The sequence below is a fragment of the Lepidochelys olivacea genome (assembly GCF_965140295.1).
Source record: "Lepidochelys olivacea isolate rLepOli2 genome assembly, chromosome: 2".
NCBI lineage: Eukaryota > Metazoa > Chordata > Testudines > Cheloniidae > Lepidochelys > Lepidochelys olivacea.
In genome coordinates, this window is record NC_140412.1 from 235,909,931 (window position 1) to 235,937,751 (window position 27,821).

At 39.0% G+C, this 27,821-nt stretch overlaps 1 protein-coding gene across 4 annotated transcripts in view; it reads right to left on the minus strand.

Annotated features, from left to right (window-relative positions):
• ARHGAP21 (Rho GTPase activating protein 21) overlaps nt 1-27,821 on the minus strand; it is a 195,561-nt gene that overhangs the window by 21,139 nt on the left and 146,601 nt on the right. For all 4 annotated transcript variants that reach the window (XM_084621857.1, XM_084621856.1, XM_084621858.1 and 1 more), the window contains 8 exons: nt 25,757-27,689; nt 4,958-5,116; nt 4,682-4,784; nt 4,539-4,575; nt 3,822-3,947; nt 2,719-3,003; nt 1,225-1,289; nt 994-1,142 (listed from right to left, as the gene is read on the minus strand). In XM_084621857.1, coding sequence (XP_084477983.1) covers nt 994-1,142; nt 1,225-1,289; nt 2,719-3,003; nt 3,822-3,947; nt 4,539-4,575; nt 4,682-4,784; nt 4,958-5,116; nt 25,757-27,689 — 2,857 coding nt within the window. The remainder of the gene's footprint in view (nt 1-993; nt 1,143-1,224; nt 1,290-2,718; nt 3,004-3,821; nt 3,948-4,538; nt 4,576-4,681; nt 4,785-4,957; nt 5,117-25,756; nt 27,690-27,821) is intronic.

Sequence of the window (27,821 nt, forward strand, 5' to 3'; positions counted from 1 at the left end):
AGTTTTAGTATATAATACTGTCTGAGAACGATAGCCTGTATAAAGGAAAACTTGTTTGGGGAACAAAACGGAATTCCTTCACGGAGTTCAGGCGCACATGTTCAAACCTGAGTGCTCAGTCACTTAAATTAGCGGTCTGACTTTCAGCAGTGCTGTGCACCAACAACTCCCTTTAAAAACGTTGGCCTGAGACTTTACCAGTTGGAGATCAATTATTGATATACGCTTACAGTTGCAGCTCACTCATCTGTGAAATTTAATACGTTGGCACCTCAGAAAGAGCTCAGCAGAGTTTAATTTCTTGCTCTGGGAAAAATAATACCTTTTCCCACCCAAAATAATGCGTTTTCCTTTCGGTACTTTAAATCCATGGGGCAAGAAAATCCTCTAACATTATAAAAGGTTTTACAGAAAAATTTCGTTTTCTTAACAATAGTTTAAAAACGGTTCTACCTAGTCATTTGCAGGTCAACCGGGGAGGGAAAGACTAGTGCTAGATAAGAATCTTCTGAAGCAAGGCATAAGCTTAGTAGAGCTTAGCTGTGAGAAGCACAACACTGGTGTAGTCTATTGCTGCTGTCACTACAGACAGTTGCAGGAAAAGAGCCAAGACTTATCTCAAAGAAGACTTCAATACAGATCTTCAAGGGCCTGAAAAAACCACCCCTGAGTGACATAAGTTACATCGACTTAAAGCAGTGTCTACACTGCACTATGTTGGCAGGAGATGCTCTCCCATCAACAGAACATGTCTTGACCAGATGTGCTACATCAGCGCAGTTGCGCTGATGTAACATGGTAGTGAAGACAAGCCCACAGACGGTCAGTGATTCTAAATACAGCTCAAAAAAAATAGTTAATGCTTGTTTGCATCTGTATGTTCACGTATCCGAAGAAATGGGCTAAAGCAACTCTTATGTCCTGAACATTTGGCCTTCTACAATGTTAATTTTTTATAGGTTTAGCCAACAATAATGTATGTAGTATACACACCTTTAGTGAGCAGCTTCCTTTCTGACTCCTCCTTGGGAGAGTGAGGACTTTGGGTCCTTTGTTCTGTTTTAGTGCCAAGAAATGTTTGCCTGATACTGAGACTCTGGCGAGGTGTTTTGGGGGAGGGCTCTGTTTTGCTGCTGGAAGAACTGAAATAAGGCATTACTTGGTACAGAGAAGCTAGGAACCAGGCAAAAAAAAAAACCTGCCAGCTGCATATAGACTGCTTACCTCATCATTGTGCTATATTCTTTAATCCTCCGGCTAATTAGGTCCCTACTAGTGACACCAGTATCCTGTAAAATCAATCAAGATCTACTTCATAATCCTAGTTTTGATAATACCATTGCAAAAGCTTATCTAACCACCTTTAGAATACACACAACTATTCCCATAATCAGATAACATACACTGGGTAGTTGTCAAGTTCAATTCCAGTACAGCTAAAATGTAATGGATATTCTTAGGAATAGACACTATATTCAAATATATTTCAAAAGAAAAAATAAAGACATTGTTTGAAAGATTAAAGAAAAGCTGCGGTGATCAGTTATAAGTAACTGCTATGATAGGTGTTTTCAAAGAAGTGCAGAGGATTTAGCCACAGATTTTCAATAAGCTGCCATTTTAATAGAAGATGTGTGACTATATTCCAGACACTGTTCTGAAAATCTCAATCTATACACATACAATACCTCCATACCCACATATGTGGCACTGAAAGTTCTACAATTTATCATATGGCTGGCTACTTAACAAATGCTTTTAACCACCTCACCAAAATTCTGCTTATAATCCACCTTCCCAAGGCAAACTATTCTAAAACGGAATAGAATGGAATTCCAAACAGCTGTAATTAAAAAGCATCATGGAAGCACTTTTTTCCCCAGAACAAAAATGTAAACCTATCAAAAATACATATAAAAAATGTTTTACAAATTCAATATGTATAGAAACAGATATCAACATTTATATAGAATATGCATGTGTGCATATGCATACAACATGCTCTGTCTTCTAATATGTTTATTGTAATTTATTTAAATGAATATGAAAGTTACAAAACAGTTTTTTGAAATACCTGTCATTGTTTCACTATGTAACTATTTAATGGTGCAAAGTATCTAAGTGAAAACTGTTCCTTTCTGTTAGTCTTTAAGGAGCCACTGGACTCCTTTTTGTTTTTGTGGATACAGACTAACACGGCTACCCCCCCGATACTTGTTCCTAAACTGCTACTTCCCAACAGGAGTCTGCTGGGACAGAATAGGCCAGAAATTACTGCTTCCATCTGATTACATTGGATTTTAACAGGTATTGTACAGTGTAACTTAAAATATATTTGTAGTTAAATTAACAGTGATTTTTAAACAACAACTTTTTAATGGGCAAAACTTATTTTACGACTTCTAAAGTTAAGTATAGATTAACTAAACATCAGTTTATTAAAATGCCAGTTTTTTACTAGCTCAATTACTTTATGGGATATTTAAACTTCAAAGACAGATTAAGAATTTATTCTTCTATGTAAATAGATGTAGTTATATGGGTATCTAATTTCACAGCAGTTTTTCATTTACTCCCTAATGCATATTTCAATTTAGCGTCAACCGGAAACAGAAAAATATATTTGTCCTATTATATATAAAAAAGTCTAATGATTAAAAGAAAATACAACAGAAGAAAACAGCATGTAAGATTGTACATCAGATATTATATAGCTACCTTATCATTGAGGTTGCTATTGTCTTGTATAGCCTTAATCCATGCTAACATGTCATCTCGGTCTTCAGCCTGAAACAGATACTCGCAGTCTGATGTGGTAAGCCGAAATACATTTTTCCTCTTGGTTTCACTGTATGAGATATCTATCAAACACGCATTGATACTGATAGGTTGTTCTTCTTCAGATGGAGTTGTCTGCTCTTTTTTATCCTTGTATAAATAAAGTGAATGACCTCGAAGAACAACATACATTTGTTTCCATGGCCGAATGCTGCCACCAACTCGCTGGAAAATATGAACCAGTTTGTTTGTTTGTGCATATAGCCCGTTATTGTTACCTAGTTATAAGCCACATATAAAACTTTTAGAACACAAAGATTGAACACAGGGTGGCACAGAACACTCAACTTTTGTATAATAAATGTACTAGTCACTGACCGCTTTGCATCAAGGGAAAGGGCAAATTTCTCAACTGTCCCTCCTACCTGAACGTATAATAATGTGTGTGTGTGTGCAAATGTGACAGTAGCAAAAGGATCAGAAATTTTAAGGGATGGTTACAGAATTAGCAGGCATTATAACCAAGATTTTCAAGTGACTGGGTGCCCCATTTATGTCACCTTCGAAAGGCTTGATTGTAAGCAGCGCTGAGCCACCTCCCTTCCCCTCTGAACATCAGGCTCTTTCATCTTTGAAAATCTTGGCCTATGAATTTCCAGCAGGTCCATGAGGTTTGTTCAACTTCAAAATGATGTAAATACAAATCTGTCCCCCTGTTAGCATAAGAAAAATCTGCACTCCCAGCTTTCCAGCAGTTGATTATTTGCACTAAATAACTAGGTCTGAGATGTGAAATTACTCACTATTGCTCTGAATTTAAACCAACAGAAATGAGGGCAGCTATGAATATAATCTATGAAAGAACATGTAGAAGTTGCTCGATTAAAGCTAAATGTTTAATGTCACTTTTGCTAGTGCCCATTACATAATGTTTTACTGCACACAAGGAACATCTCTTGCCTACAGCTTGACTTTTCTTACCCTCAGTTGTGGCAGTTGTATTTTTTATATTTATCTTTTATATATGTTAGAAAGCACAATACCTTTCCCTTGTCTGAAACAAGCTGTCGAAAATAGAGCCATCCTTCCTTGGAGGCATCAGCAAAGACCTCTGAAGAGGAATCTTTTCTGGATCCAGAGTCTTCTAAAGATTTTTGGCTGTCTGGGACCTAAAGAAAAATAAGAGTCAGAATATCAAGAGGTCCTCTAAATAGATTTTTCAGTAGAAGTCTATATTTAGGTAATTTCCCCCTCTTTTCTCCACCCTCCCCCATCTCTGTGTGAAGGTTTCCTCAGTGTATGGTGCAAGGAAATACTTATCAGGCTATGAAGGTTTCTACTATTCCATTAGTACAAAATGATCAACTGTGAATTCACACACTATTCAAGCCTATGTAATTCTTGAGACATTTCACCTTTATTTATTTTTTGATATTTTTGTCTTTGCGTGCATCATATATTATTGCTCAGATGTGAGATGCTGCAGAAAATGAAAAAAAGCCTTTTGTTCAGCTATAAAACAAGTCTAATGCATTTTAAAGTACCTTTAAAAAAAAATAGAGAAACTGAAGAGGAGCAGTTCACATTTATTAACTTATCACAGTATGGTGCCTTTTAGGAAAAAATATATCTGGCATCAAAAAGTCATTTTAGAATGATCTGATAGGTAAACAAATTGCCATGAATTTCACATGTGATCCAGCACAAAAACTCATATTAGCAAACATAACTCTTATAATATTGTTAAATATGTTACTAACCTTGATTCCCTTTAAACTAGATACATGTTTAATAGACCTGTTGGGAGAGAGAAGTAGGTATTATCAATGAACAGTCTGTATACTTTTTAATAGAAAAAGTGCATATGCCTGTTCGCGCTCACACAGATTTGTTCAGGACTTACAATTTCCCGTCTTCTCTATAGTCATCCAATCCTTCATCATAAGACTTGGATCTCTCAGTTTTTGCAGGAGATTGACCATCCAATATAGTAGGCCTGATAGATTCTGCAAGTCAATCAAAATGATCAAACACTAATCAGCTTCAATGACATTTTATGTTTTGACTGTTTGAAGCAATAAAACTTTATAAGCTGCCATATCTTCCCTGCAAAGAAAACAAAATTTTAAAAGAAAAAAGTTTTGTTTATAAACAAAACAAACAAACAAAAAAAACTTACCATGGTCATGGGATAGCTGACGTCGAATTAAAGGAACTGAAGATGTGGGACTGGGAGGAACTGTTGTTATAGTGGGAGCTTGAGAGGCAGATGCAGAAATGACAGCAGAAGCAGGAATGTGTGCAATATCATGGTCAATACTAGGGCTACTTGGCTCATCTACAAGGCAATATATAATATATTAGAATGTTAAATGCTTCAGTAAAAAGCTCAGACTAAATAGCAGGCTGAACTTGCCTCTTCATTAGAATATCAGAAACTAATATCTTAAACATCCAGCCTTTCAAACATTATGAATCCAGTTAATTCACATGGTTAAAACAAACATTTTTATTAAGGAAATTTGGTGCCATACCCCATGGACATACTAACATTAGTTACATATTTGGTATAAGTCTAAAGAATGTTCATACAACTGTCACAATAGAATTTCTATGTTTAAATGGTATGCTGTTTAAACAGCATGCTGTTGGTCAGAAAACTATACTTCTAAATTCAGTTGCTGATATGTAAGAAGGCTAAACGCAAGAGAAATGGAATACAATATTCACTGCATTAAACTGTATGCATAAAACCTCAATAAATAGTTATTAATCTTTAAACAAAAATCACAAAAAAAGCTCAAACAGCAATGTTTGAAATGGCAACATACTTAAAAGATAGCCAAACCCCCATTTAAAAAAAATTGGAAGGAATTAAGCAATTGCTCATACATCATAAGCTGCTAGTACTACCTACCAATTATACCTTCCACTAATTGCTCATATAAACAATTGCCGTCTGTACGTGTCTAACTCCTCACAGTCTCAAAAGCAATGAGGGTCATCACGCAGTAATCCAAAAAAGCTGAAGCATTTCCATGATTTTTATATATTTCTTACAAGATGAAAAGTGTTGAAAAATCAACCACAGCAGATTTTTCAAAGTGACAGAATATAAACATCTCCTAAAATACACTAGGAACACTAAGAAAATACTTCTTATTCTAGTACAGAAGTACAGGAGAAAGATGGAGAACCAGATCATGCACATGTTGCTGAACTGTACTGCTATAATTAATATGTATGTATTCTATGTGCCGTGAATTTTAATATGCAGAGCTTCTGAAAAGCCTGTTGAAATCAGTGAACATTCATAAACAGAGGTTTATTCTTTGCTTTGTGTGAACACAACTGCCTGCATTGCGCTTTTCAAATGGTCACTAACAGTTCTGTTCAAAACCGTCAGCTTGTACCATCACAGTTTGGTTGCACACTTACATTTTTTAAATGGTAGAAAAGTCTATTACAAGTTTCGTAATTTTATACAGCCCTCTGCTCTATGTCACCAATGGTATGTCAGATGAAAACTGAAGCAATGTCTTCAACTAAAAGGCTGACGTCCATTGTAACAAGCTGTTCTGTTCTACTAAGGTAAAAGGCAGAAGCAGAACTTGCCAATGCAATCTAAAATTCTGTAATTACAACACATTTTGAAGTAAAAGATATTCTCCTTAAAAGTAATATTTATCTAACTAATTTCAAAGTTCTACCTACTTCCACAGCAGCAATTAGAGATATTAATAAATTACTTCTCTATTGTAGTTGGGGGGGGGGAGAAACCTAGTAATTACATTTTTATTTTCAGAACTACAGCAGTCCCTCATGGTCCTATTTTCTTCTTTTTCACTGTTCTTTGATCAACCTTTTCAACAGCAAATCCTGAAAAATCCCATACTCTAATTTGGACTAAAGGATACACACACTTTGAAATGAACAATTCCAACACTGCTTCATTTAACTGGTTCTTAACATGTAAATTGGGAGTGCTCAGTTTGCAGCTTTTTTTTATTTTTATGCCACAGACTTCAGCCAGAATGCAATAATCCCTGTTACAACAGGCTAGAAACGCTGGCATTTGGAATAAATCCACACAAGCTGCAAATACTGGAGTGTTACTTGATATTCAGGATGATACATGATTTCCCACAGTATGTGCTATTTAACCCATGACCTAGGTTGAAGAGAAGCACTTCACAAGCCACAAAGCCCTTGAGATGGCAGCAAAGACTCATACTTCTCTGATTTTCATACTAATTCAACTTTCTTTACAATTTACTTTTTTACTAACCTTAAAAGGCTCAAACACCCAATTCAAGGGGCGACGAAATACTACCACGAGAAATAATTTTACGTTATTTTATAAAAATAAATCTTAAAAACTAAAACTAAGCAACAGAATTTTTAAAAATGGGAACATCTGTAATCTTTGGAAGTGCAGTGTGAAGCAATCAGTTGATCCACTCAGCCTCCAATGAAAGTATTACTAATTTAGTCCAAGATGTTCACAGCAGAACTCTTGCACTTGTTTTTACTGTGGCTACTTTATAAAGTTGTGGCTGATGAAGTCAATAGATGGAGTGGTGGCAGAAAGGGCAAAATATGTGAAGAGAACGAAGAAAGGAAATTTTTCAAATACAAAATTACCATTTGTTTACCTACTTTTTCAGGATTCATGGAAATTTTGCAATTATATAAATACAGGGTATACGATATAAAGCTGTCCTCTCCACTGGTCTAAGAACAATCTTATGGGATATCTGACTGCATTCTACTTGTTACTTACAGTACTAAACAATACTGCTGGCATTTATTTTACCACTGTAGTATTTTTGTATGTCACTTCACACAGAGTAGTGACACATTCTTGGGAGATTTTTGTGGTGTTATTAAATGCATCTGCATGCCCCTATGCACAAAGTGAGAAAACAATAGGTGGGAATCATAGAACAATAGGGTCAGGAGGGATCGGAAGGGCATCTAGTCTAACTCATGCCAAGATGCAGGATTTGGTGTATCTAAACCATCCAAGACAGATGGCTATCCAGCCTCTTTTTGAAAAATGTCAGTGAAAGAGCTTCCACAACCTCCCTAAGGCAGTCTGTTCCTTTGTCCTTCTGTTCTTACAAGTTAGGAGGTTTAATCTAAATCTACCACGCTGTAGTTTGAACCCAATGCTTCTTGTTCTGCCCTGTGGCAAGAGAATAATTTTTCTCCATCTTTCTTATGACAGCCTTTCAAATATTTGAAGACTGCTATCATATCCCCCCTTAATTGCCTCTTTTCCAAACAATTTCTTCAGCCTTTGCTCATATGGCTTGCATTCCCTCTCTTTGATCATTGTTGTCGCTCGCTTCTAGATCCATTTTCTCTACATCCTTTTTATACAGTGGTGACCAAAACTGGACACCGTAACCCAGCTGAGCCTAGCTAGCACCGAATTGAGTGGTACCATCACCTCCTGTGACTTGCGTGCTATGCCTCTGTTAATGCAACCTAAAAATGCATTTTTTTTATTATTTTGTTTTGCAACAGCATTGCACTGTTGACTCATGCAGAGGTTGTGATCCACCACCACCCAGATCCTTTTCAGCAGTGCTGTTGCCAAACCTTTTCTTCCAAGTGTAGCACCTTACATTTGTCTTTGTTGAATTTTATGTTTTCTATAGCCCAGTTCTCCAATTTATCAAGATCCCTTTGAATTTCAGCTCTAACCTCCAAAGTGTTTGCAATACCCCCTTAGCTTTGTGTCATCTGCAAATTTGATCAATATGCTCTGTATTCCTATATTCAGTGCATTAGTAACAATGTTGACCACCACCCAGCCAGAACAGATCCCTGTGGAATCCCACCTAAGACCTCCCTCCAATCTGACATCAATCGAACTCTTTGTTTGTGTTGTTTAAGGAGATCTGAAGAAACTCACAAACCTCAATTGTTTGACAAAAATCATTTTACTGTATGTTTGGAAGGTGTTGCTATAGTCTCGTGCAGTGTTTCTCAACCCTTCCCAACTACTGTACCCCTTTCACAAGTCTGAAGCCCAAGCCCCACCACCTGAGGTTGAAGCATATAACTCAGCTTTGTCGGGCCCCCTGTGTCCCTAGGCAATTGCCTTGCTTGCCATCCGGAGCACTGGAGCAAGGGAGTAGAGGGGTGTAATGCACCTCTTTAATCCCTGGCACCATTGTGCAGTACCACTGCTTCCTGGAGGGGGGGGGGGAGGAAGTAGGCACCACAGAGCTGTTAAGTCTCCTCCTTCTGCAGACAGGTTGGGCCCGGGAGAAGGGAAAGCACTGCTTCTGCCTCCACAACGTGCCTGGGGCCATAATTACACCAGTATGGTCAGATCTGTTTCAGTTTACTCTCTCCCAGGAGAAACAAGGAGACTTTGGGACAGAGATTTGTGTTGTTGTTAGGTATGTGTACAGTGCCTTGCATAACAGGCCCTGATTGGGACTTCTAGATGCTACCACAATACAAAAACAAATTCCTAACATGGTGGAGGGAGGGACATTTTATAATTAGCCTTTTTTTCTTATGGTGGTTTAACTCTTTCCCCATTGGGGCTTACAAGTGGGGAAGACATGTGGGAAGAAGGAAAACAGGGTTGTAGTACAGCTAGGGTCACACCAATGATCCATCTAGCTCAGTATCCCATCTTCCGAAAATGACCAATACCAGGTACTTCATAGGGAATGAACAGAACAGACAATCATTGAGTAATCCATCGTCTATTGTCCGCTCACAGCTTCTGGCAAACATTGCATGATGTTGTATCCCTGCCCATCCTGGCTAATAGCCATTGATGGCCCTATCCTCCATGAGTTTTGGCCTTCACAACATCCCCTGGCAATGAGTTCCACAGGGTGACTATGCATTGAGAGGGGAAGTACTTTCTTTCATTTGTTTTGAACCTCCTGCCTATTAATTTCATTCAGTGACCCCCTACTTCTTGTGTTATGTGAAGGAGTAAATAATATTTCCTTATTCACTTTCTCCACACCAGTCAAGATTTTATAGACCTCTATCATATCCCCTCCTAGTCGTCTCTTTTCCCAACGGAGAAGTTCCAGTGTTTTTAATTTTTCCTCATATGGAAGCTGTTCCATACCCTTAAATCATTTTTGTTGCTCTTCTTTCTACCTTTTCCAATTCTAAAATATCTTTTTCGAGATGGGGTGACCAGATCTCCACGCAGTATTCAAAGTGCAGGCATACTATGGATTTATATACAGGAATTCTGGTATTTTCTGTCTTATTTATCCCGTTCCTAACATTGTTAGATTTTTTGACTGCCACTGCACACTGAGTGGCTGTTTTCAGAGAACTATCCATGACTCCAAGATCTCTTTCTTGAGTGGCAACAGCTAATTTAGACCCCATCATTTGGTATGTAGTATAGTTGGAATTATGCTTTCCCAACGTGCATTACTTTCCATTTATCAGCATTGAATTTCATCTGCCATTTTGTTGCCCAATCATCCAGTTTTGTGAGATTCCCTTGTAACTCTTCGTAGTCTACTTTGGACTTCTTTCTCTCGAATAGTTTTAAATCATCCGCAAATTTTGCCACCTCATTGTTTACCCCTTTTTCCAGATCATATAAATATGTTGAACAGTACCGGTCCCAGTACAGACCACAGGGGGACACCACTATTTACCTCTCTCCATTCTGAAAACAAACCATTTATTCCTACTCTTTGTTTGCTTTCCTTCAACCAATTACTGACCCATGAGAGGACTTTCCGTTTTATCCCATGATTGCTTACTTTGTTTAAGAGCCTTTGGTGAGGGACCTTGTCAAAAACTTTCTGAAAGTCTAAGTAGATTACATTCAGTGGATCCTCCTTGTCCACAAGTTTGCTGACCCCCTCAAAGAATTTTAATAAATTGGTGAGGTATGATTTCCCTTTACAAAAGCCATGTTTGACTCTTCCCTAACAAATGATCTCTGTAACATGATGTACTACCATATCCTGCAGAAAATGTAAAAAAAGGAACAACAAAATAACTAAGAAAAACAAAGATTTGATAAAGATCCTGGTGTCCGTCATGACATTTGGGGGTGAAGTACATAGCTACAATATTGTCAGCTTGGAGATCAGAATAAAAATGGTCTGAACTCTTCTCCACAAGAGTGGCATTCCCATTCTCGAATGAGGGAAAAGGGAAGCAAACTATACCTTTCTGGTTAAACAAAAACATATTACTAGATCAGGGCATGAAAAGAATGCCAGCTTTATTGAGAGGAGTAAAATATTGATTCCTTTCTTGCAGCAATTATCTGGCACCACTCAAATGAAATGGGGAAGGGTAATTAGGAGAAATATTTATTTTTTAAAAAGCAATGTTTTTGTTTCAAAAACTTCATTAAAAAGTTGTTTATAGGAAACAGGAAAATCTGTAATATGCAAACTCTTGTCTCTTTAAAAATAATGGTGCGAACATTACTCATTTATTCCAACATCTAATCAAAATGGCCTTCCTTACTTCCCGACCAAAGCTAAAAATGGCATCACTTATTCAAATAAGCTGTGTACTGTCCATTCATCTTGTTTTCTAAGACAGACAAAATTAAACTACTTTTAGACATTTACAGTACTTAAGTAATCTCATTTGTAGCAAACTGTGTATAGCCCTAATTACTTTATCGTATTTTAAAGTTTATCCCCAAGGCAAACAGGCTTTTAAGTCAGCCTATATCAAAATCTTCCCATTGTTATGAAGTTGTCAGGTAACCACTCTCTCTTTTGTCTTTTCTTTTAAGCTACAGTGAAGTGACAGTCTAGCTTAATACCTTAATGTAGATTTTATCTAAACCCCACAAACTGTTTTTAAGTAAAAAAGGATGTAGAGTAGGAAAAAAATCTCAAATAAGTTGATAGTGACAATCTTGTTAACATTAATTAATTTTAAAGCTTTCCTGTCCCCCCAGTCCCCCACACCCTCACCTCCAGCCCCTCTTTTGGTAAAGGATCAGAAGGCTGGGGAAAAATAGGCACAAAATGTTTTCCCTCCTTTAACAAAGTGCTTTTCTTATCTTTTTATCTTTATAAGTATTTTTCTCAGACCTGAAATCACCCCCACCACACATACTCCTATTTTTCTCTCTGTGCACAGAGCTACCCCTTCAGTTTCAGCTTTGCTGCAGCTGTTACTGGTAAGCAGCTCCTTGCAGAGCCTGTGGAAGGGTGTGCATCATCAGCATAACCATGAAAATGCCTGCACACAAAGTGCTGTCAAATGCACAAAGCAAACAAACGTGAGTAATTAAAAAAAAATCTTCTCTCTTTCAGTTACAGTAATGTCAGTGGTTACTTATAACAGTAAGTACAAATGGGATTTCCATTTGACAGTATCCTTTTAAGCACTTACAGATAACTGGTCAAACCTACCTGATTAAAAAATTAAAACCAGTCTCCTTATTTAAAAACAAAATATGACTAAAGTCTATTTTACGTTACTGTCTGCCCAGTGACATAAAAGAGGTAAGACTGAGAAAATGAATCAGCAAGCAAACTAGACTACAATGATTGACAAGCTGTATGTTGAAACAGCAGCTATTCTTGTTAAACATGTTTCAACAAGAAACATGACAATCATATTTGATTTTTTAAAATAAAATTGCACTGTCTTACATTACAAAAACCTTTATACAAAGGAAAGGTGCTCTGTAAGTGTTGTGTACATACACACGGGTGCAATACAATTTAAACCAGAGATTCAAAACCTACAAAAGGTCAGAACAATTATACTTGTCCAATTCAATTAACTGTCTCGGTACCCAGTGTTAATTAACAAATGATTATTTATATTACAATAGCACCTGGAAACTCAACTGAGATCAGGGACCTGTTGTGCGAGGCAATGGACATACAAAAAGTAAATGACAGTACCTGCCAAAGAGCTGACAGCCTCAAGGACTGACCCTGTAAAGATTTACATGTGAGTTTAACTTTATACACAGATGAGACAAAGGGTGGTAGAAAGGGAGTATAATTATCTCCATGTTACAGATGGGGAACTGATGCATAGATATTAATTGATTTGCCCAAGATTACACAAGCATCATTTGGCAGAGCCAGGAACTGAACTCAGATTCTCTAAAAACTCTGACTGAGGTTAGCAAAAATTCTAGTCTGAGAGTATGTCTACACTGCAGTTAAAAACCAACAGCTGGCCTATGCCAGATGACTCAGGCTAAGGGGCTGTTTTTAATTGATGTGAAGACTTCAGGCTCAGGCTGCAGCCCGAGCTGTGTGACTCTCCCACCTTGCAGGATTCTAGAGTCTGGACTTCAGCCTGAGAGCAAACGTCTACAGGACAATTAGACAGCCCCTTAACCTGAGCCTGAGTCGGGCAGCACAGGCCTGCAGTGCAATGTAGACATACCCATAAAGGGCTGTCTGTGACCACCCCTGCACAAGTAAACATGGTGGAGATAGCCTTGCTCCCTAACACTCCCTAACTGGCTTTCCCCGGGGGGAAGTAGGGAAGGCTACCGTCACGCACTGGCACATGATGTTAGGAGGACTGGGCCATTGTGAGGCAGCAGCAAGAAGCCATTCACCCTGTGAGAGAGTAGAGTCGGGTCAACTCTGGCTTGCGCAACCCTGCTGCATCTGGAGAGAGTGTGCCTGAGTCAGGCACACTTCCAAGAAACTCCTGCTGGGAAAATACAGCTCTATCATTCTCGCCCCACCCCCACAACTATCAGCAAAGCTAACTCTTGCAATTTTATCGTGATTCCTGGAAAATTTGGAGTTAATATTTAACACCCCAGCTGTCCAGAGTTCATTTTACAGTGTGAGAATCTCAGCCTCCATTAAAAGAGAAAGGCTATATCTACACTACAGCGTATGTCAGAATAACTTATGTTCTGCAGGGGTGTGAATAAATCACTCTCCTGAGCGATATAAGTTACATCGACATAAGCGTCGGCGGGGACATCGCTATGTCGGCAGGAGACCTTCTCCTGCTGACATTGCTTCTGCCACTCACAGGGGCTTGACTACTTAAGCCAATGGGAGAGCTCTCTGCCATCAGCTTAAAGCAGCTACATTAGAGAGCTTACAGTGGGACAGCTGTATCAGTGCAGCTGCACTGCTCTAAACCCTCTGTTGTAGCTGTGCCCAAAGTCTCTAGCCCTCATGGTTGCAAAGAAAAGCTCCAAAGCACGAACCCTAATACCAGACAGCAAATTAAAAGAACCCCACTATTATTATTTTTAGCAATTTCATGCCAATCATTTTTGCAGCCTGGTTTATGGTTTGAGCACTTGGAGTTGGCAATATGAGATGCACTGTCCTAGGGATGGGGGTTCCACAACCACCGCTCCCAAGAGGAGGAGGCAGGTGGTGGTGGTCGGGGACTCTCTCCTCAGGGGGACCGAGTCATCTATCTGCTTCCCCGACCCGGGAAAACTGAGAAGTCTGCTCGCCAGGAGCTAGGATTCACAATGTGACAGAGAGACTGCAGAGACTCATATAGCTCTTGGATAGCTACCCCTTCCTGTTTCTCCATGTGGGCACCAATGATACTGTGAAGAATGACCTTGAGCGGATCACTGCGGACTATTTGGCTCTGGGAAGGAGGATAAAGGAGTTTAAGGCACAAGTGGTGCTCTCCATCCTCCCTGTGGAAGGAAATGGCCTGGGTAGAGACCATCAAATTGTGGAAGTCAACGAATGGCTATGCAGGTGGTGTCGGAGAGAAGGCTTTGGATTCTTTGTCCATGGGATGGTGTTCCAAGAAGGAGTGCTAGGCAGATATGGGCTCCACCTAACGAAGAGAAGGAAGAGCATCTTCGCAAGCAGGCTGGCTAACTTAGTGAAGAGGGCTTTAAACTAGGTTCACCGGAGGAAGGAGGAGACCAAAGCCCTGAGGACGTGGGATACAATGAGGAAGCACGAGCAGGAGAGCGTGAAAGGGGAGGGTTCCTGCCTCATAGTAAGAAAGCAGGACAAACAGCAAGTTATCTCAAGTGCCTATATAGAAATGGAAGAAGCCTGGGAAACAAGCAGGGAGAAGTGGAAGTCCTGGCACAGTCAAGGAATTATGATGTGATTGGAATAACAGAGACTTGGTGGGATAACTCACATGACTGGAGTACTGTCATGGATGGATATAAACTGTTCAGGAAGGATAGGCAGGGCAGAAAAGGTGGGGGAGTTGCACTGTATGTAAGAGAGCAGTATGACTGCTCAGAGCTCTGGTATGAAATTGCAGAAAAACCTGAGTGTCTCTGGATTAAGTTTAGAAGTGTGAGCAACAAGGGTGATGTCCTGGTGGGAGTCTGCTCTAGACCACCAGACCAGGGGGATAAGGTGGACAAGGCTTTCTTCTAGCAACAAAGGGAAGTTACTAGATCACAGGCCCTGGTTCTTATGGGAGACTTCAATCACCCTGATATCTGCTGGGAGAGCAATACAGCGGTGCACAGACAATCCAGAAAGTTTTTGGAAAGGGTAGGGGACAATTTCCTGGTGCAAGTGCTGGAGGAACCAACTAGGGGCAGAGCTCTTCTTGACATGTTGCTCACAAATAGGGAAAAATTAGTAGGGGAAGCAAAAGTGGATGGGAACCTGGGAGGCAGTGACCATGAGATGGTCAAGTTCAGGATCCTGACACAGGGAAGAAAGAGCAGCAGAATATGGACCCTGGACTTCAGAAAAGCAGACTGACAACCTCAGCGAACTGATGGGCAGGATCCCCTGGGAGGCTAATTTGAGGGGGAAAGGAGTCCAGGAGAGCTGGCTGTATTTTAAAGAATCCTTATTGAGGTTATAGGGACAAACCATCCTGATGTGTAGAAAGAATAGTAAATATGGCAGGCGACCAGCTTGGCTTAACAGTGAAATCCTTGCTGATCTTAAACAAAAAAAAGACGCTTACAAGAAGTGGAAGCTTGGACAAATAACCAGGGAAGAGTATAAAAATATTGCTCGGGCATGCAGGAGTGAAATCAGGAAGGCCAAATCACACCTGGAGTTGCAGCTAGGAAGAGATGTTAAGAGTAACAAGAAGGATTTCTTCAGATATGTTAGCAACAAGAAGAAAGTCAAGGAAAGTGTGGGTCCCTTACTGAATGTGGGAGGCAACCTAGTGACACAGGATGTGGAAAAAGCTAATGTACTCAATGCTTTTTTTGCCTCTGTCTTCACGAACAAGGTTAGCTCCCAGACTGCTGCATTGGGCAGCACAGCATGTGGAGGAGGTGAGCAGCCTTCTGTGAAGAAAGAAGTGGTACGGGACTATTTAGAAAAGCTGGACGAGCACAAGTCCATGGGGCCGGATGCTCTGCGTCCGAGAGTGCTAAAGGAGTTGGCGGATGTGATCGCAGAGCCATTAGCCATTATCTTTGAAAACTCATGGAGATCGGGGGAGGTCCCGGACGACTAGAAAAAGGCGAATATAGTGTCCATCTTTAAAAAAGAGAAGGAGGAGGATCCTGGGAACTACAGGCCAGTCAGCCTCACCTCAGTCCCTGGAAAAATCATAGAGCAGGTCCTCAAGGAATCAATTCTGAAGCACTTAGAGGAGAGGAAAGTGATCAGGAATAGTCAGCATGGATTCACCAAGGGCAAGTCATGCCTGACTAATCTAATTGCCTTCTATGAAGAGATAACTGGCTCTGTGGATGACGGGAAAGCAGTGGACGTGTTGTTCCTTGACTTTAGCAAAGCTTTTGACATCGTCTCCCACAGTATTCTTGCCAGCAAGTTAAAGTAATATGGGCTGGATGAATGGACTATAGGGTGGATAGAAAGCTGGCTAGATTGTCGGGCTCAACAGGTAGTGATCAATGGCTCTGTGTCTAGTTGGCAGCCGGTATCAAGTGGAGTGCCCCAAGGGTCGGTCCTCGGGCCCGTTTTGTTCAATATCTTCATTAATGATTGGGAGGATGGTGGATTGAACCCTCAGCAAGTTTGCAGATGACACTAAACTGGGAGGAGAGGTAGATACGCTGGAGGGTAGGGATAGGATACAGAGGGACCTAGACAAATTAGAGGATTGGGCCAAAAGAAATCTGATGGAGGTTCAACAAGGACAAGTGCAGAGTCCTGCACTTAGGATGGAAGAATCCCATGCACCACTACAGACTGGAGACCGAATGGCTCGGCAGCAGTTCTGCAGAAAAGGACCGTGAGGTTACAGTGGACGAGAAGCTGGATATGAGTCAACAGTGTGCCCTTGTCACCAAGAAGGCCAATGGCATTTTGGGATGTATAAGTAGGGGCATTGCCAGCAGATCGAGGGACGTGATCGTTCCCCTCTCTTTGACATTGGTGAGGCCTCTTCTGGAGTACTGTGTCCAGTTTTAGGCCCCACACTACAAGAAGGATGTGGAAAAATTGGAAAACGTCCAGCGGAGGGCAACAAAAATGATTAGGGGACTGGAACATATGACTTATGAGGAGAGGCTGAGGGAACTGGGATTGTTTAGTCTGCGGAAGAGAAGAATGAGGGGGGATTTGATAGCTGCTTTCAACTACCTGAAAGGGGGTTCCAAAGAGGATGGATCTAGACTGTTCTCAGCGGTAGCAGATGACGGAATGAGGAGTAATGGTCTCAAGTTGTAGTGGGGGAGGTTTAGGTTGGACATTAGGAAAAACTTTTTCACTAGGAGGGTGGTGAAACACTGGAATGCATTACCTAGGGAGGTGGTGCAATCTCCTTCCTCAGAAGTTTTTAAGGTCAGGCTTGACAAAGCCCTGGCTGGGATGATTTAGTTGGGGATTGGTCCTGCTTTGAGGAGGGGGTTGGACTAGATGACCTCCTGAGGTCCCTTCCAACCCTGATATTCTCTGATTCTATGAATATTGCAATCAGTATCTCAATACTACGAAATTCATCCACAAATATTATTAAATAATGCAGCTCTATCTCAATGCATTATAAAGCATGTTATTTTTTTAACATTTATTAGGGATAATAATTTAATATATGGTCATGAAGCATATTCTAAAAAGTATATAATTTAAACAAGGCCTATTACATGATTTAAAGCTTTAAAATATGCCATATTTTCTTTAATGAGGTATTTGTGTATACATGGACCTTTAAAAGTGTTTTTAATTTGGTTTATAAGCAGAGGACTAAATGAGAGCATAGATAGCACACAGAATAATTATACTCACGTTCAAATCCACAGAACATGAAATTGGAGCTGGGAAAATTGTATTTCTATAACTTTTCAGGGTTTATGAAATCCACACCTGATATTATACATGTATTTGTTTTGTCTGTTGTAAGATACCCCCCACAGTAATTCATGTATAAATCAGCACTGTAATTCTGGTTACTCATCAGTCTTGTGGATTTACAACACTGAACTGCACTTTGTAAAGGGAGTGGTGGCAATTTGTGGAAGGCTGCAAGGTGAGCAATACAAAACTATGCTGGCAAAGCACAAGGAACTCAAACAATTGACAAAAACAAAAATAGATCCTTTTCATTGGTGGGGTAGTAAGAGCCACAAAAGTTTTTCTGGCAGTGGGACGGCACACACTTGTATAATTCAGTCAATCACTGCAAATATGCAAAAGATCAGTTTCATCTACTGCAAATTAAACATTTACATTCAAATGGTTTCTCATTGTTTCCTCATAATTCAGTTCATAAATAATTCCCACAAAAGGAACAATTATCTTACTTTTTAGGTGTAATTTAACTGTTAAACTCCTAATAGAGTTTGCTTTATTCTTTATAAAAATGCAGCCCCAAAACTATCAACAGTTCATATAAGGCATGTTTTCTAATTCTTTAATCATTCTTGTGGCTCTTCTCTGAACCCTGTCCAATTTATCAATATCCTTCGTGAATCATGGACCCAAGAATTGGACACTGTATTGCAGCAGCAGTTGCACCAATGCAAAATACAGAGGTAAAATAACCTCTCCCCCCCACCCCGTTTATGCATTCCAGGATCACAGTAGCCCTTTTTGCCACAGCCTCACACTGGAAGTTAAATGTTTCAGCTGATTACCCACCATGACCCTCAAATCTTTTTTTTAGAGTCACTACTTTGCAGGATAGAGTCCCCCATCCTGAAAGTATGACCTACATTCTTTATTTTAAGGTATATACATTTAATTTTAGCTGTACTAAAATGCATATTGTTTGCTGGTGTCCAGTTTACTAAGTAATCCAGATCTCTCTGAATCAGTGACTGTCCTCTTCCTTTTTACCACTCCCCCAATTTTTATGCAATCTTCAAACTTATCAGTGATTATTTTGTTTTCTTCCTGGTCATTAATAAAAATGTTAATTCGCATAGGACCAAGAACTGATCCTGGCAGGACCTCACTGGGAACACTCCCGCACAATGAACCCATTTATGATTATATTTTTGAGACTTACCATCTAGCCACCTTTTAATCCATTTAATGCATGCTATGTTAGTTTTATTTCATTTTTTTTAATCAAAATGTTCAGTAACAAGTCCAATGCCCTAAAGAAGTCTATTACATGAATACTATGACCTTTATCAATCAAAACTTGTAATCTCATTTTAAAAAAATCAAATTATTTTGACATGATCTATTTTCTATAAACCCCAGGTTGACTTGCATTAATTATATTACCCTTGTTTCATTCTTAATCAATCAAGTCCAGTATCAGATGCTCCAGTATCTTGCTCAGGATCCATGTCAGACAACAGGCCTACAACCACACAGGTCATTCCATTTACCTTTTTAAAATATTGGCACAAAAACATTAGCTGTCTTTCAGAACTTCCACAGTTTTCCAAGAGTTATTGAAAATCAACATTAATGGTCCAGTGAGCTCCCCAGCCAGCTCTTTTAAAACTCTTGGATGACAGTTATCTGGACCTGCTGATTTAAAAATTCCTAACATTAGTAGTCTCTGTTCAACATCCTCCAGAGATACTAGTGGAATGGAAAGAGTCCACTTCAAAAGTTATTTCTCCTCCCTTGGTATCCTGCTGTTAATTGATTTATCTCATTAGACTGACTTAACACTTGGTAAAGCAACCCACATCCTTTCATGTATTTATACCCGCTCCTGTACCTTTTACTTCATACATCTGATGAAGTGGGTTCTAGCCCACGAAAGCTTATGCCCAAATAAATTTGTTAGTCTCTCAGGTGCCACAAGGACTCCTCGTTTTTTTTTTTCTGATACAGACTAACACGGCTACCACTGAAACCTATCATATGATATGACTACATCAGCTATTTGCCCCCAAATTTCCTAACATTGTATAGATTTACCTATTCCAGTGCATTTTATTTTCTTTATAAAAACTATCAAAGAATGGACAACTGCAGCCCAACTCACACTTAATAATAAAACATATCTAGGCAAAAGTAGTGTACTGATGGAGCAATACCTCAAATAAATTGTCCAAACTTACAATATATGGGACTTACACAACAAAAGCGTACGCTCATTATAGGGCATCAAGTACTGGCTGGGACAAGTTATCCATCTACAAAACATGATGGTGAAAACAGATATACTGGTGCCCGAGTTCATTAAGACACTACCACCATCTTTTCTGTATTGCATTTCTTAAATATGCTTTAGTTACTTTTCAATTTTAAAAGAATAGTTATTATAGGTGTTTTCAGTGTATTTGAAACCACTCTATTCTATACATGGGCCCAAACACCTTGGGAAGGGAGGTTGCGGTGTTAAAACTATTATTTTTATTCAAGGGGTAAATGGGGAAGACTTTTTTAAGTTAAAAGTACCTGGTCATAAGAAACTGTCAAATATGTCAGATCATACGTGCAGGCCAGCATTTAAAACAGCAGTTGGGATTGCTGGGTTCTACGAATGGCTCTGTTGCTGACTCCTCCACTGCAGGAGAACATACCACCACACAAGCACAATATAGATGGGTTTTGGGAGATTAAATCGATCACTGAAAAGCATTCTGAGATCCCCAGATGAAAGGTGTTTTAGAAATTCAGCAAAAGAAGTATTACTGCAATTACTTTACTTTATAAAGAAATCAGGGGCAGGAAACTAGGAAAGGAATCAAAATGGGTGCAAGGGGGAAAATGAGCCAGAATTAATTAGCCACCACAACAGAAACAAGTCAACCATAGCTGTGATGTAACAAAAGATCAAAAATATTTTTTGTTTAACATCATAAAGTAAAAAGTGTACAGACAAATAGGTCATAAAGGGATCATGCAAAAACTCGAAGATAAATATTTGATAAAACGCTCCTAAAAATCAGGCAAACTGACTTACAATTCCGCTTTGGAACTTGTGTAACAGTGGCTGGCATCAATGAACAGCAGAATACATTTTAAGAAGAATAATGAGTAACAGCTAGACAGAGTAAATACTGAAAAAATACAAATAAAATAAGGATGATGATTCAGATGCCAAAAACTTGGAATCCTACTGAAGCATGTTTTATTAACCACTTACGTACACACTTAACAGCATTCTGGTTTGGAGTCACTTGGGCAGACATGCATTTAATTACAGTTTGCTATGGCCAAGGGTTTTTTTTAGTGAAAAGAATTTAGCTGAACAGACAGGAGAGACCTGAACTAGAGACCAAAAACATTGAACATATTTTTGACTCCTATTAACCTTCTGGACTACCAATGTTCTGTATCTGTAAACAAAGAAAATAAAGGAAGCTATTGTACATTTGTCCAAGTTTCTCTAAATTATACACAACTACAGTACCACATATATTGGTAATGGACTTAAATGATGCCACTTCCTGGGAGACTGACACATTATCAGTCTTAATATATTAAAAATACTGGCATGCCTTTGACAGAAAGATTGAAATTTTACAAGTAATTTGCTGCTTATTGTATACATGAAAGAAATGCACTCAAGAGCAGGGCAGGTAAAAATTTATCTTCTTATAAGAATTGGGCTTTATTTACACCCGATTTTTAAATTTAAATTAAATACCTTTTTCTTTTTGAAAATCTAATTAAAATTAAATTTGAAATTATGAAATTAAATTTGAAATTAAATCCTAACATTACTATCATCTACTCAAATAATTTACATTAAATAAAAATAATATTCATGTAGTACAGGGTTGCTGCTGAAGTTTTAAAGAAAGTCAAACCGCTAAACTGGTGGAAATCGCTCCCTGTCTAACCATCTGATGCCAGAATTTGTTGAAGTGCTCATCAGGCTTTTGACCGTAGTAGCCTCTTTTGCAGGTGTTGAAAATATTTTCTTAATATCAGTTTATTTAACTAGTTCAGTTCCTCATTCATTCAGCGCTTGAGAAACCATCTGGGATTGCAAAAGCAGGAAATGCTCGAGATAAAGCTTGAGAAACTGATTAGGATAAAAAAGAGGTGGGAGGATGAGATCTACTGGTTTTAAAATCTTGAAGGACATGGTGACCAGGAACAATTAGTTCAATTGACTAACTACTGATAGCACTTCTTTGTTTTATAAATCAGTTTTAAATGCAGATCATATTTTGATAAGCTTATTTTTTCCTCTTATGTATTCTGAACATATAAGGTAGCTTTATTTAACCAATAAAAATGTAAAAGGCCGTTTCTGTGCATTTTCAATTAAATTCCAATTTCCATCCAAATGCAGCTGGATACAAATCACAAGTAAAAAAAAATCAATTATCTAGTATATAAAAAAAATCATTCACCATTTAACACAATACACACTATACAAATTAAGAATCTGAATAAAATTATGTTAAGCTATATACTTGTTTAAATAAACATGTGCAGATATAGTGCATATATGCCAAATTATACCAACCAATAAGAATCAACTTATTGGTTGGTATAATTCTTAGGAAAATTACTAAAGAGGACAAATGGAAAGCAAGATTAAAATAGGTTATTTAAAGCAATGTATCTTTCTTACTGATTCAAATCAGTTATTAAACCACCTTCCTCAAGAGGCCAATTTTATGAAAGGAATACTTTTAAGAGGCATGCTATAGCTGAACATCCCTAGGTGTAGCAAGAAACTGGAAGGCATTAGTCTGAAGGAAAGTTTGGTTGGATTTCTGTGAAGGATGCAAAACAGTAAGATGCGATCCCACAGAATACCCTGAAAACAACCCATTCTCCCTGCCTGCTGGCTAATAGTACTTTGCTCCTGGTCAAATCCTCCCCCATCTTCACCAAAATCTAAACAAGTCATCTAGAACAACTGGATCATGTTTATTTTGTTTTAGGAACAGAAAAGTAATAATAATAGAAGGAGCAAAATCTGTCTATTTAAAACGTCAACTCTACATAACATCAGCAAGTTTTTATTCCCTAGGCATTTAAGTCTGGATAATACACCTAGATAGTCTGGAACCCAGTTCCACTGTACTAACAAGATCAGTATTTTATACCAAGTGGATACCAGTGTACATACTTCTGCAGATAAAGCCCTGAGGAAGCAGTTTGCCAAAACCAGGATAAAATTTTACACAAAATCAATATTCTTCTCTCTTCCACCGTATAGTAAATAGAAAATCCCTTAGATTTTCCAAGTAACTTTTACTCAAAAGACTTAAAAAATGCTTAACCAATTATATTCAGAATATAACAAGGGAACTCTTCATCCATTGAAATATAGTCACCATTGGGGCCAAATGTAGCAACACCACACAATGGTTTAAAACAGAAGTGAAGAATACTGTACCCACCTACACCTTCAAGGGTTGATAGAATGTTAATTATTCAAGGCACATTATTAGTAACTAATACCGCTCTATTCTTTTAAAAAGTGCCATTTGATCTTTAACGAACACAAGTAGCTGGAGCCTCAGTAAAAAATCATCTCCAAAAGACTGCATTTAAAGCAGCATATGGATTCCTAGTATCATGCGTAATAATTAGGTGACTCAAGGGTGTACCCCTACTGAATCAATAGCATCACTTCCTTATGTTCTTTGGAGGTCTCACATCCAAGAGACAGCTGCATAGCTTATGGAAACCTCACAGGATCACACGGTGTTGAGACAGCAGACAAAAAAAAAAACCATCAACTCTTTCTTGTATCTTGCAGAGAGCCATTACCAAAATTAAATACCTCTGTCATAATTGAAAGCTCCTTTGGATTTTAATCTTCATACCTGTTTAAAATCTGGAAGTAAGCCACATTTGTCACAAGTTCTTGGGAAATCTTTTTTGTTTAAATTAAACCCAACCCTTTTTACACAATCTTTTATTGTAACGTGGCATTATTTGCCTGTGACAGTATGACATTTAAATAGTATGTGGTTAGAGAGTTCTTAACCACTCAAACAAGATATATATAATCTATGCATGAAACCATACAGAACCTCTTAATATACCTAAGTCAGACTTCATGTAAAACTTGCATATGTGACAAACTAAGACCTTTAACAGTGAAAGAGCACTAAGCTTTTGAGATACAAAATATACTCCCCCCGCACACAATAAATGTTTATTGGTTACATGCCTTGCTGTCTTATGCTAATGCACTAAGAAGAAACGTGGGCTTGTGTAATAATTAATGGTGAGGATGTACCAATCAATCAAAACAAACAAACAACTTATATGCTTTCTATACCAACTTGACAGTATGAAAAACCACCTGTCCATTCACAGAGAAAGTTCCTCTGTTAAAGCTAAAGAAGAAAATAATATGCATTCTCTGAGAGACCTTTGCCCTCCAATACACAAAAATTCTCTTCACTATTTCATGTTGGATATCATGAAGTGACTCCCAGCTTGGTTGGGAAGTTTACCTATTAGTTCTAGACAAAAACGGTTGCCATGGACCCATGACCCAAGAGGGCTGCATGACAATACATCTGATACTCCCTTGCATTACTCAACCTTTCAAGCAATGTCAATTAATTAATCTTCACCTAAATTAACCTGGGAAGCGAAGCTTGATATTTACTACATGGAAAATACTGTGCATGTTTACATTCAAGATGATGCAGCCAGATGCAAATCAGCATGTGTGGGAAAAGGTCGGCAGAGCCTAGGTTTCCAATGGATTAAAGAATAAGCATAACTACCACAACTCAGATGATATGGTGATGAGTGCAACTTAACCTGAATACAACAGAAACACATCTTACCCTTAATACTGAAATGTCCTCTTCTCTGTAACTCGCTCTGTGCCTTCTCATCTACCCAGAACACTGCAAAGCTCTTTACTTGCTGCTTCTTAAGTCCCTTGTGGGCGTCCTTTTCCCTTCCACACCAACGTCATGCTTCTTATTCTAACCTTCTTGGCTCTGTACAACTCTGTCCCCATTTATGTCTCTGCCCATGACAACCTTCATGACCTTCCATTCATCCTGCTCTTACTCAATCCTATTAATTGTTCCCTGCTTGCAGATTTGCACCATCTTTTGTTCCACCGCTTACACCTGGAACAGCTCCTCCCTCCCCAAGTCCTGGCAATGAACAGCTTCCCCCTACTTATAAATCAAATCCCTTAAGACCAGGTTTTTTTCACAAATCGTTATTACAATTATCCTCACCCATATCACCACACCACCAATCATTTTCTAAGAAAGACTAACGGTCCTTGGGGCAGCAACCTTATATTTTACAGTGTTTTGAAAAGCATTATAAGCACTGATTCTGCTGAATTATTTCTAATGAATAAAAAATGATCACATGCACAATGCTCCACTGCAAATAAGATCAGATCAGATCGTGGAGTAAAAACCAGAAAAAGGTATATAATTTTGGGAGTTGTGGAAGAAATTGAAGAAAATTCTAGAGAAACATTTTGAATCACAATGGGTTTTCCTAGACATACTATACAGCACACAACGAATGAAATATTTTTCCTCTTCTGAAAAATACTCCAGTGTTTACCATCCTAAATGTCTATTTGGTTAAGTAGTGTTGGAAAAGATCCACACAGAGGGAAGGTTTAAATGACTTCTAATTAGCCACCTGAATGTTGTTCTCTTGATTTAAACCCTATCAATTAGAGACAAAGTAGTAAAACAATATACTTTAATTGTATCAGTGTAATATGTATAATCTGTTTAGCTCACCTATAAATGGAATGGATGCCAAGGAATCACCAGGTGGGCTGGAACCTGATGCTTTCCTTTCTTCAATTCTTTTTATATGCACCTCTCTACGTGCATCATTAGGTAACCAACAGGTAGTGTCTGAGACAGCCTCCTGGTCATTTACTGCTAGGATGTAGGATTGTTGTCTCAAAGGCTGTGGAGTCTGGTGACCAGAAGGAGATTTTTCCCGGAAGACAACTGTTTCTGTGTCATTTTCCGGAACATCTGGTTGCTGAATTTCAGGCTCTTGTGCATTTTCCCTTTCAAAATGTTGAATTTTTTGTCTAAAGGAAACATCTAAGTTATCAGAGGTAGCTGAGCTCTCGCTCATCTGTTGGACAAGTCTGGCAGAAGCTGCAGTTGAAGTGAGGGGTTGGATGCTCTTGCCAATTTCTGTTTTGTGGTCTGGGGCATCTTCTCCTCGGATCCTTGATTGCTGATTTAACAGATCACTCTGATGCAAGTGATTTACTGCTCTTTGGTCTTTGGCCACAATATCCAGGCTCTGATTAATGGGAAGTGAAGATTTTTCTGCATAGGGAACAGAGGTCTTCAAAGAGTTACTTTTAGAACTTTTGTCTGTCACAAGAGACAGTCTCTCTTGTGAGGTGGTTGTAGGCTTTGAAATGCCACCAGCTATTTGAAAATCCCTAGTCGGCTGCAGTGTTTTTACATCTGATGGAACTTTCTGGAACTGAGAAGCAGACACAGAGGCTCTATTGCTTTTTCGCCTGTCTGAATTATAAGCACCTGGAGCCACAGAAAAATGGGGACCTCGAAGGGACATATGAAATGCGTGCTGTCTAGATCTTTCATAAATACCTCGCCGATCATCTTGCTCAGTAAATCCAGTCCACTTGTAAGTCTTTTTTCTGTCTTCATTTGAATCTGCAACAAGATTCTCAGCACAAAAATTTTCTGTTTCACCCTGCTTGCCAAGGTAATCCCACGACTGAGTTCTGTGGCTCCTAGAACTAATAGATGGCGAAGTTAATGCATCTTGTGAAGCACTTCTTGGCCACTCTTTCATCAACACAGGATCTTCAAGTCTTTCCTGGGACACGCTCCGTTGTCGGATCTGAACAGACTGTGGAACCCTATCATGAGAGGTGCTTCTGCGTCGTACCTGTGAAATAGTGCGATTTGGCACCACATAATCAGTTGCGTTTTGAGAGGCCGCTCTCAAACTATCCAATCTTTCCTGTATTGTTCGGCAGCCGTACATGTGCAAACGTCTGTTATCAATGTACTCTTTGTAGGTTTTGTAGTTTTTCCAGTCTATGTGCTGGTGGGAGTTTGGAGAAGTATAGTGATTAGTAGAGGTTGGGGGAGAACCTGCAGGTGGTCTAGTGCTTGAGATCCCTTCTGGGTGTCCTCCATAATTTCCAGATTTACTTGTCATTCCAGTGGGATCTACTGGCCTTGTAAGTGGAGTCTGAGGAAGTACAACGGCAGTGGACACTGAAGATGGTGGTGATGTGGTCCATGCTTTTGTTTTTAAAGTGGTTTGATCCTTTAAGCCATACCTCACTTCCTCCGTCCTGTGTGATGGACCAGCATGATTGGTTCTACACGATGGCAAATCTACAGCCTTCTCAGAAGGCACAACAACAGTCCTTATGGTTTCATTGCAAACACACACAGCTGTATTTGATTTTGCAATGTCTGTTGGTGATGGAGGCACTTGTATTTCCATTCTATAGGCCCTGTCTGGTTGCATCAATGTTCGTACTGGTCTAGTGGCTTGTTGCTTGCCCAATGAAGAGTCAGAAGGCGGTATGTCTACAGACTGTGCCATGACAGAAGCTGTGGATGTTAGTCGAGGATAACATATTGGTGGTGGTTCAGGAATGTTGTGAGCATTGCCACTATAGGCTTCATTGCCTTTCAGGTAGGCATCTTGGGAATATGCCTGTGGATGGACGATTTAAAAAAGTGTTAATTCATAGAAAACAGAGATGGAAAGATCACCACACTGAGTCCATTCTCCTGCAATGGCAGGATAAAGTCCCTAGAGAGAAGACAGCTTGGATATTAAATTCAT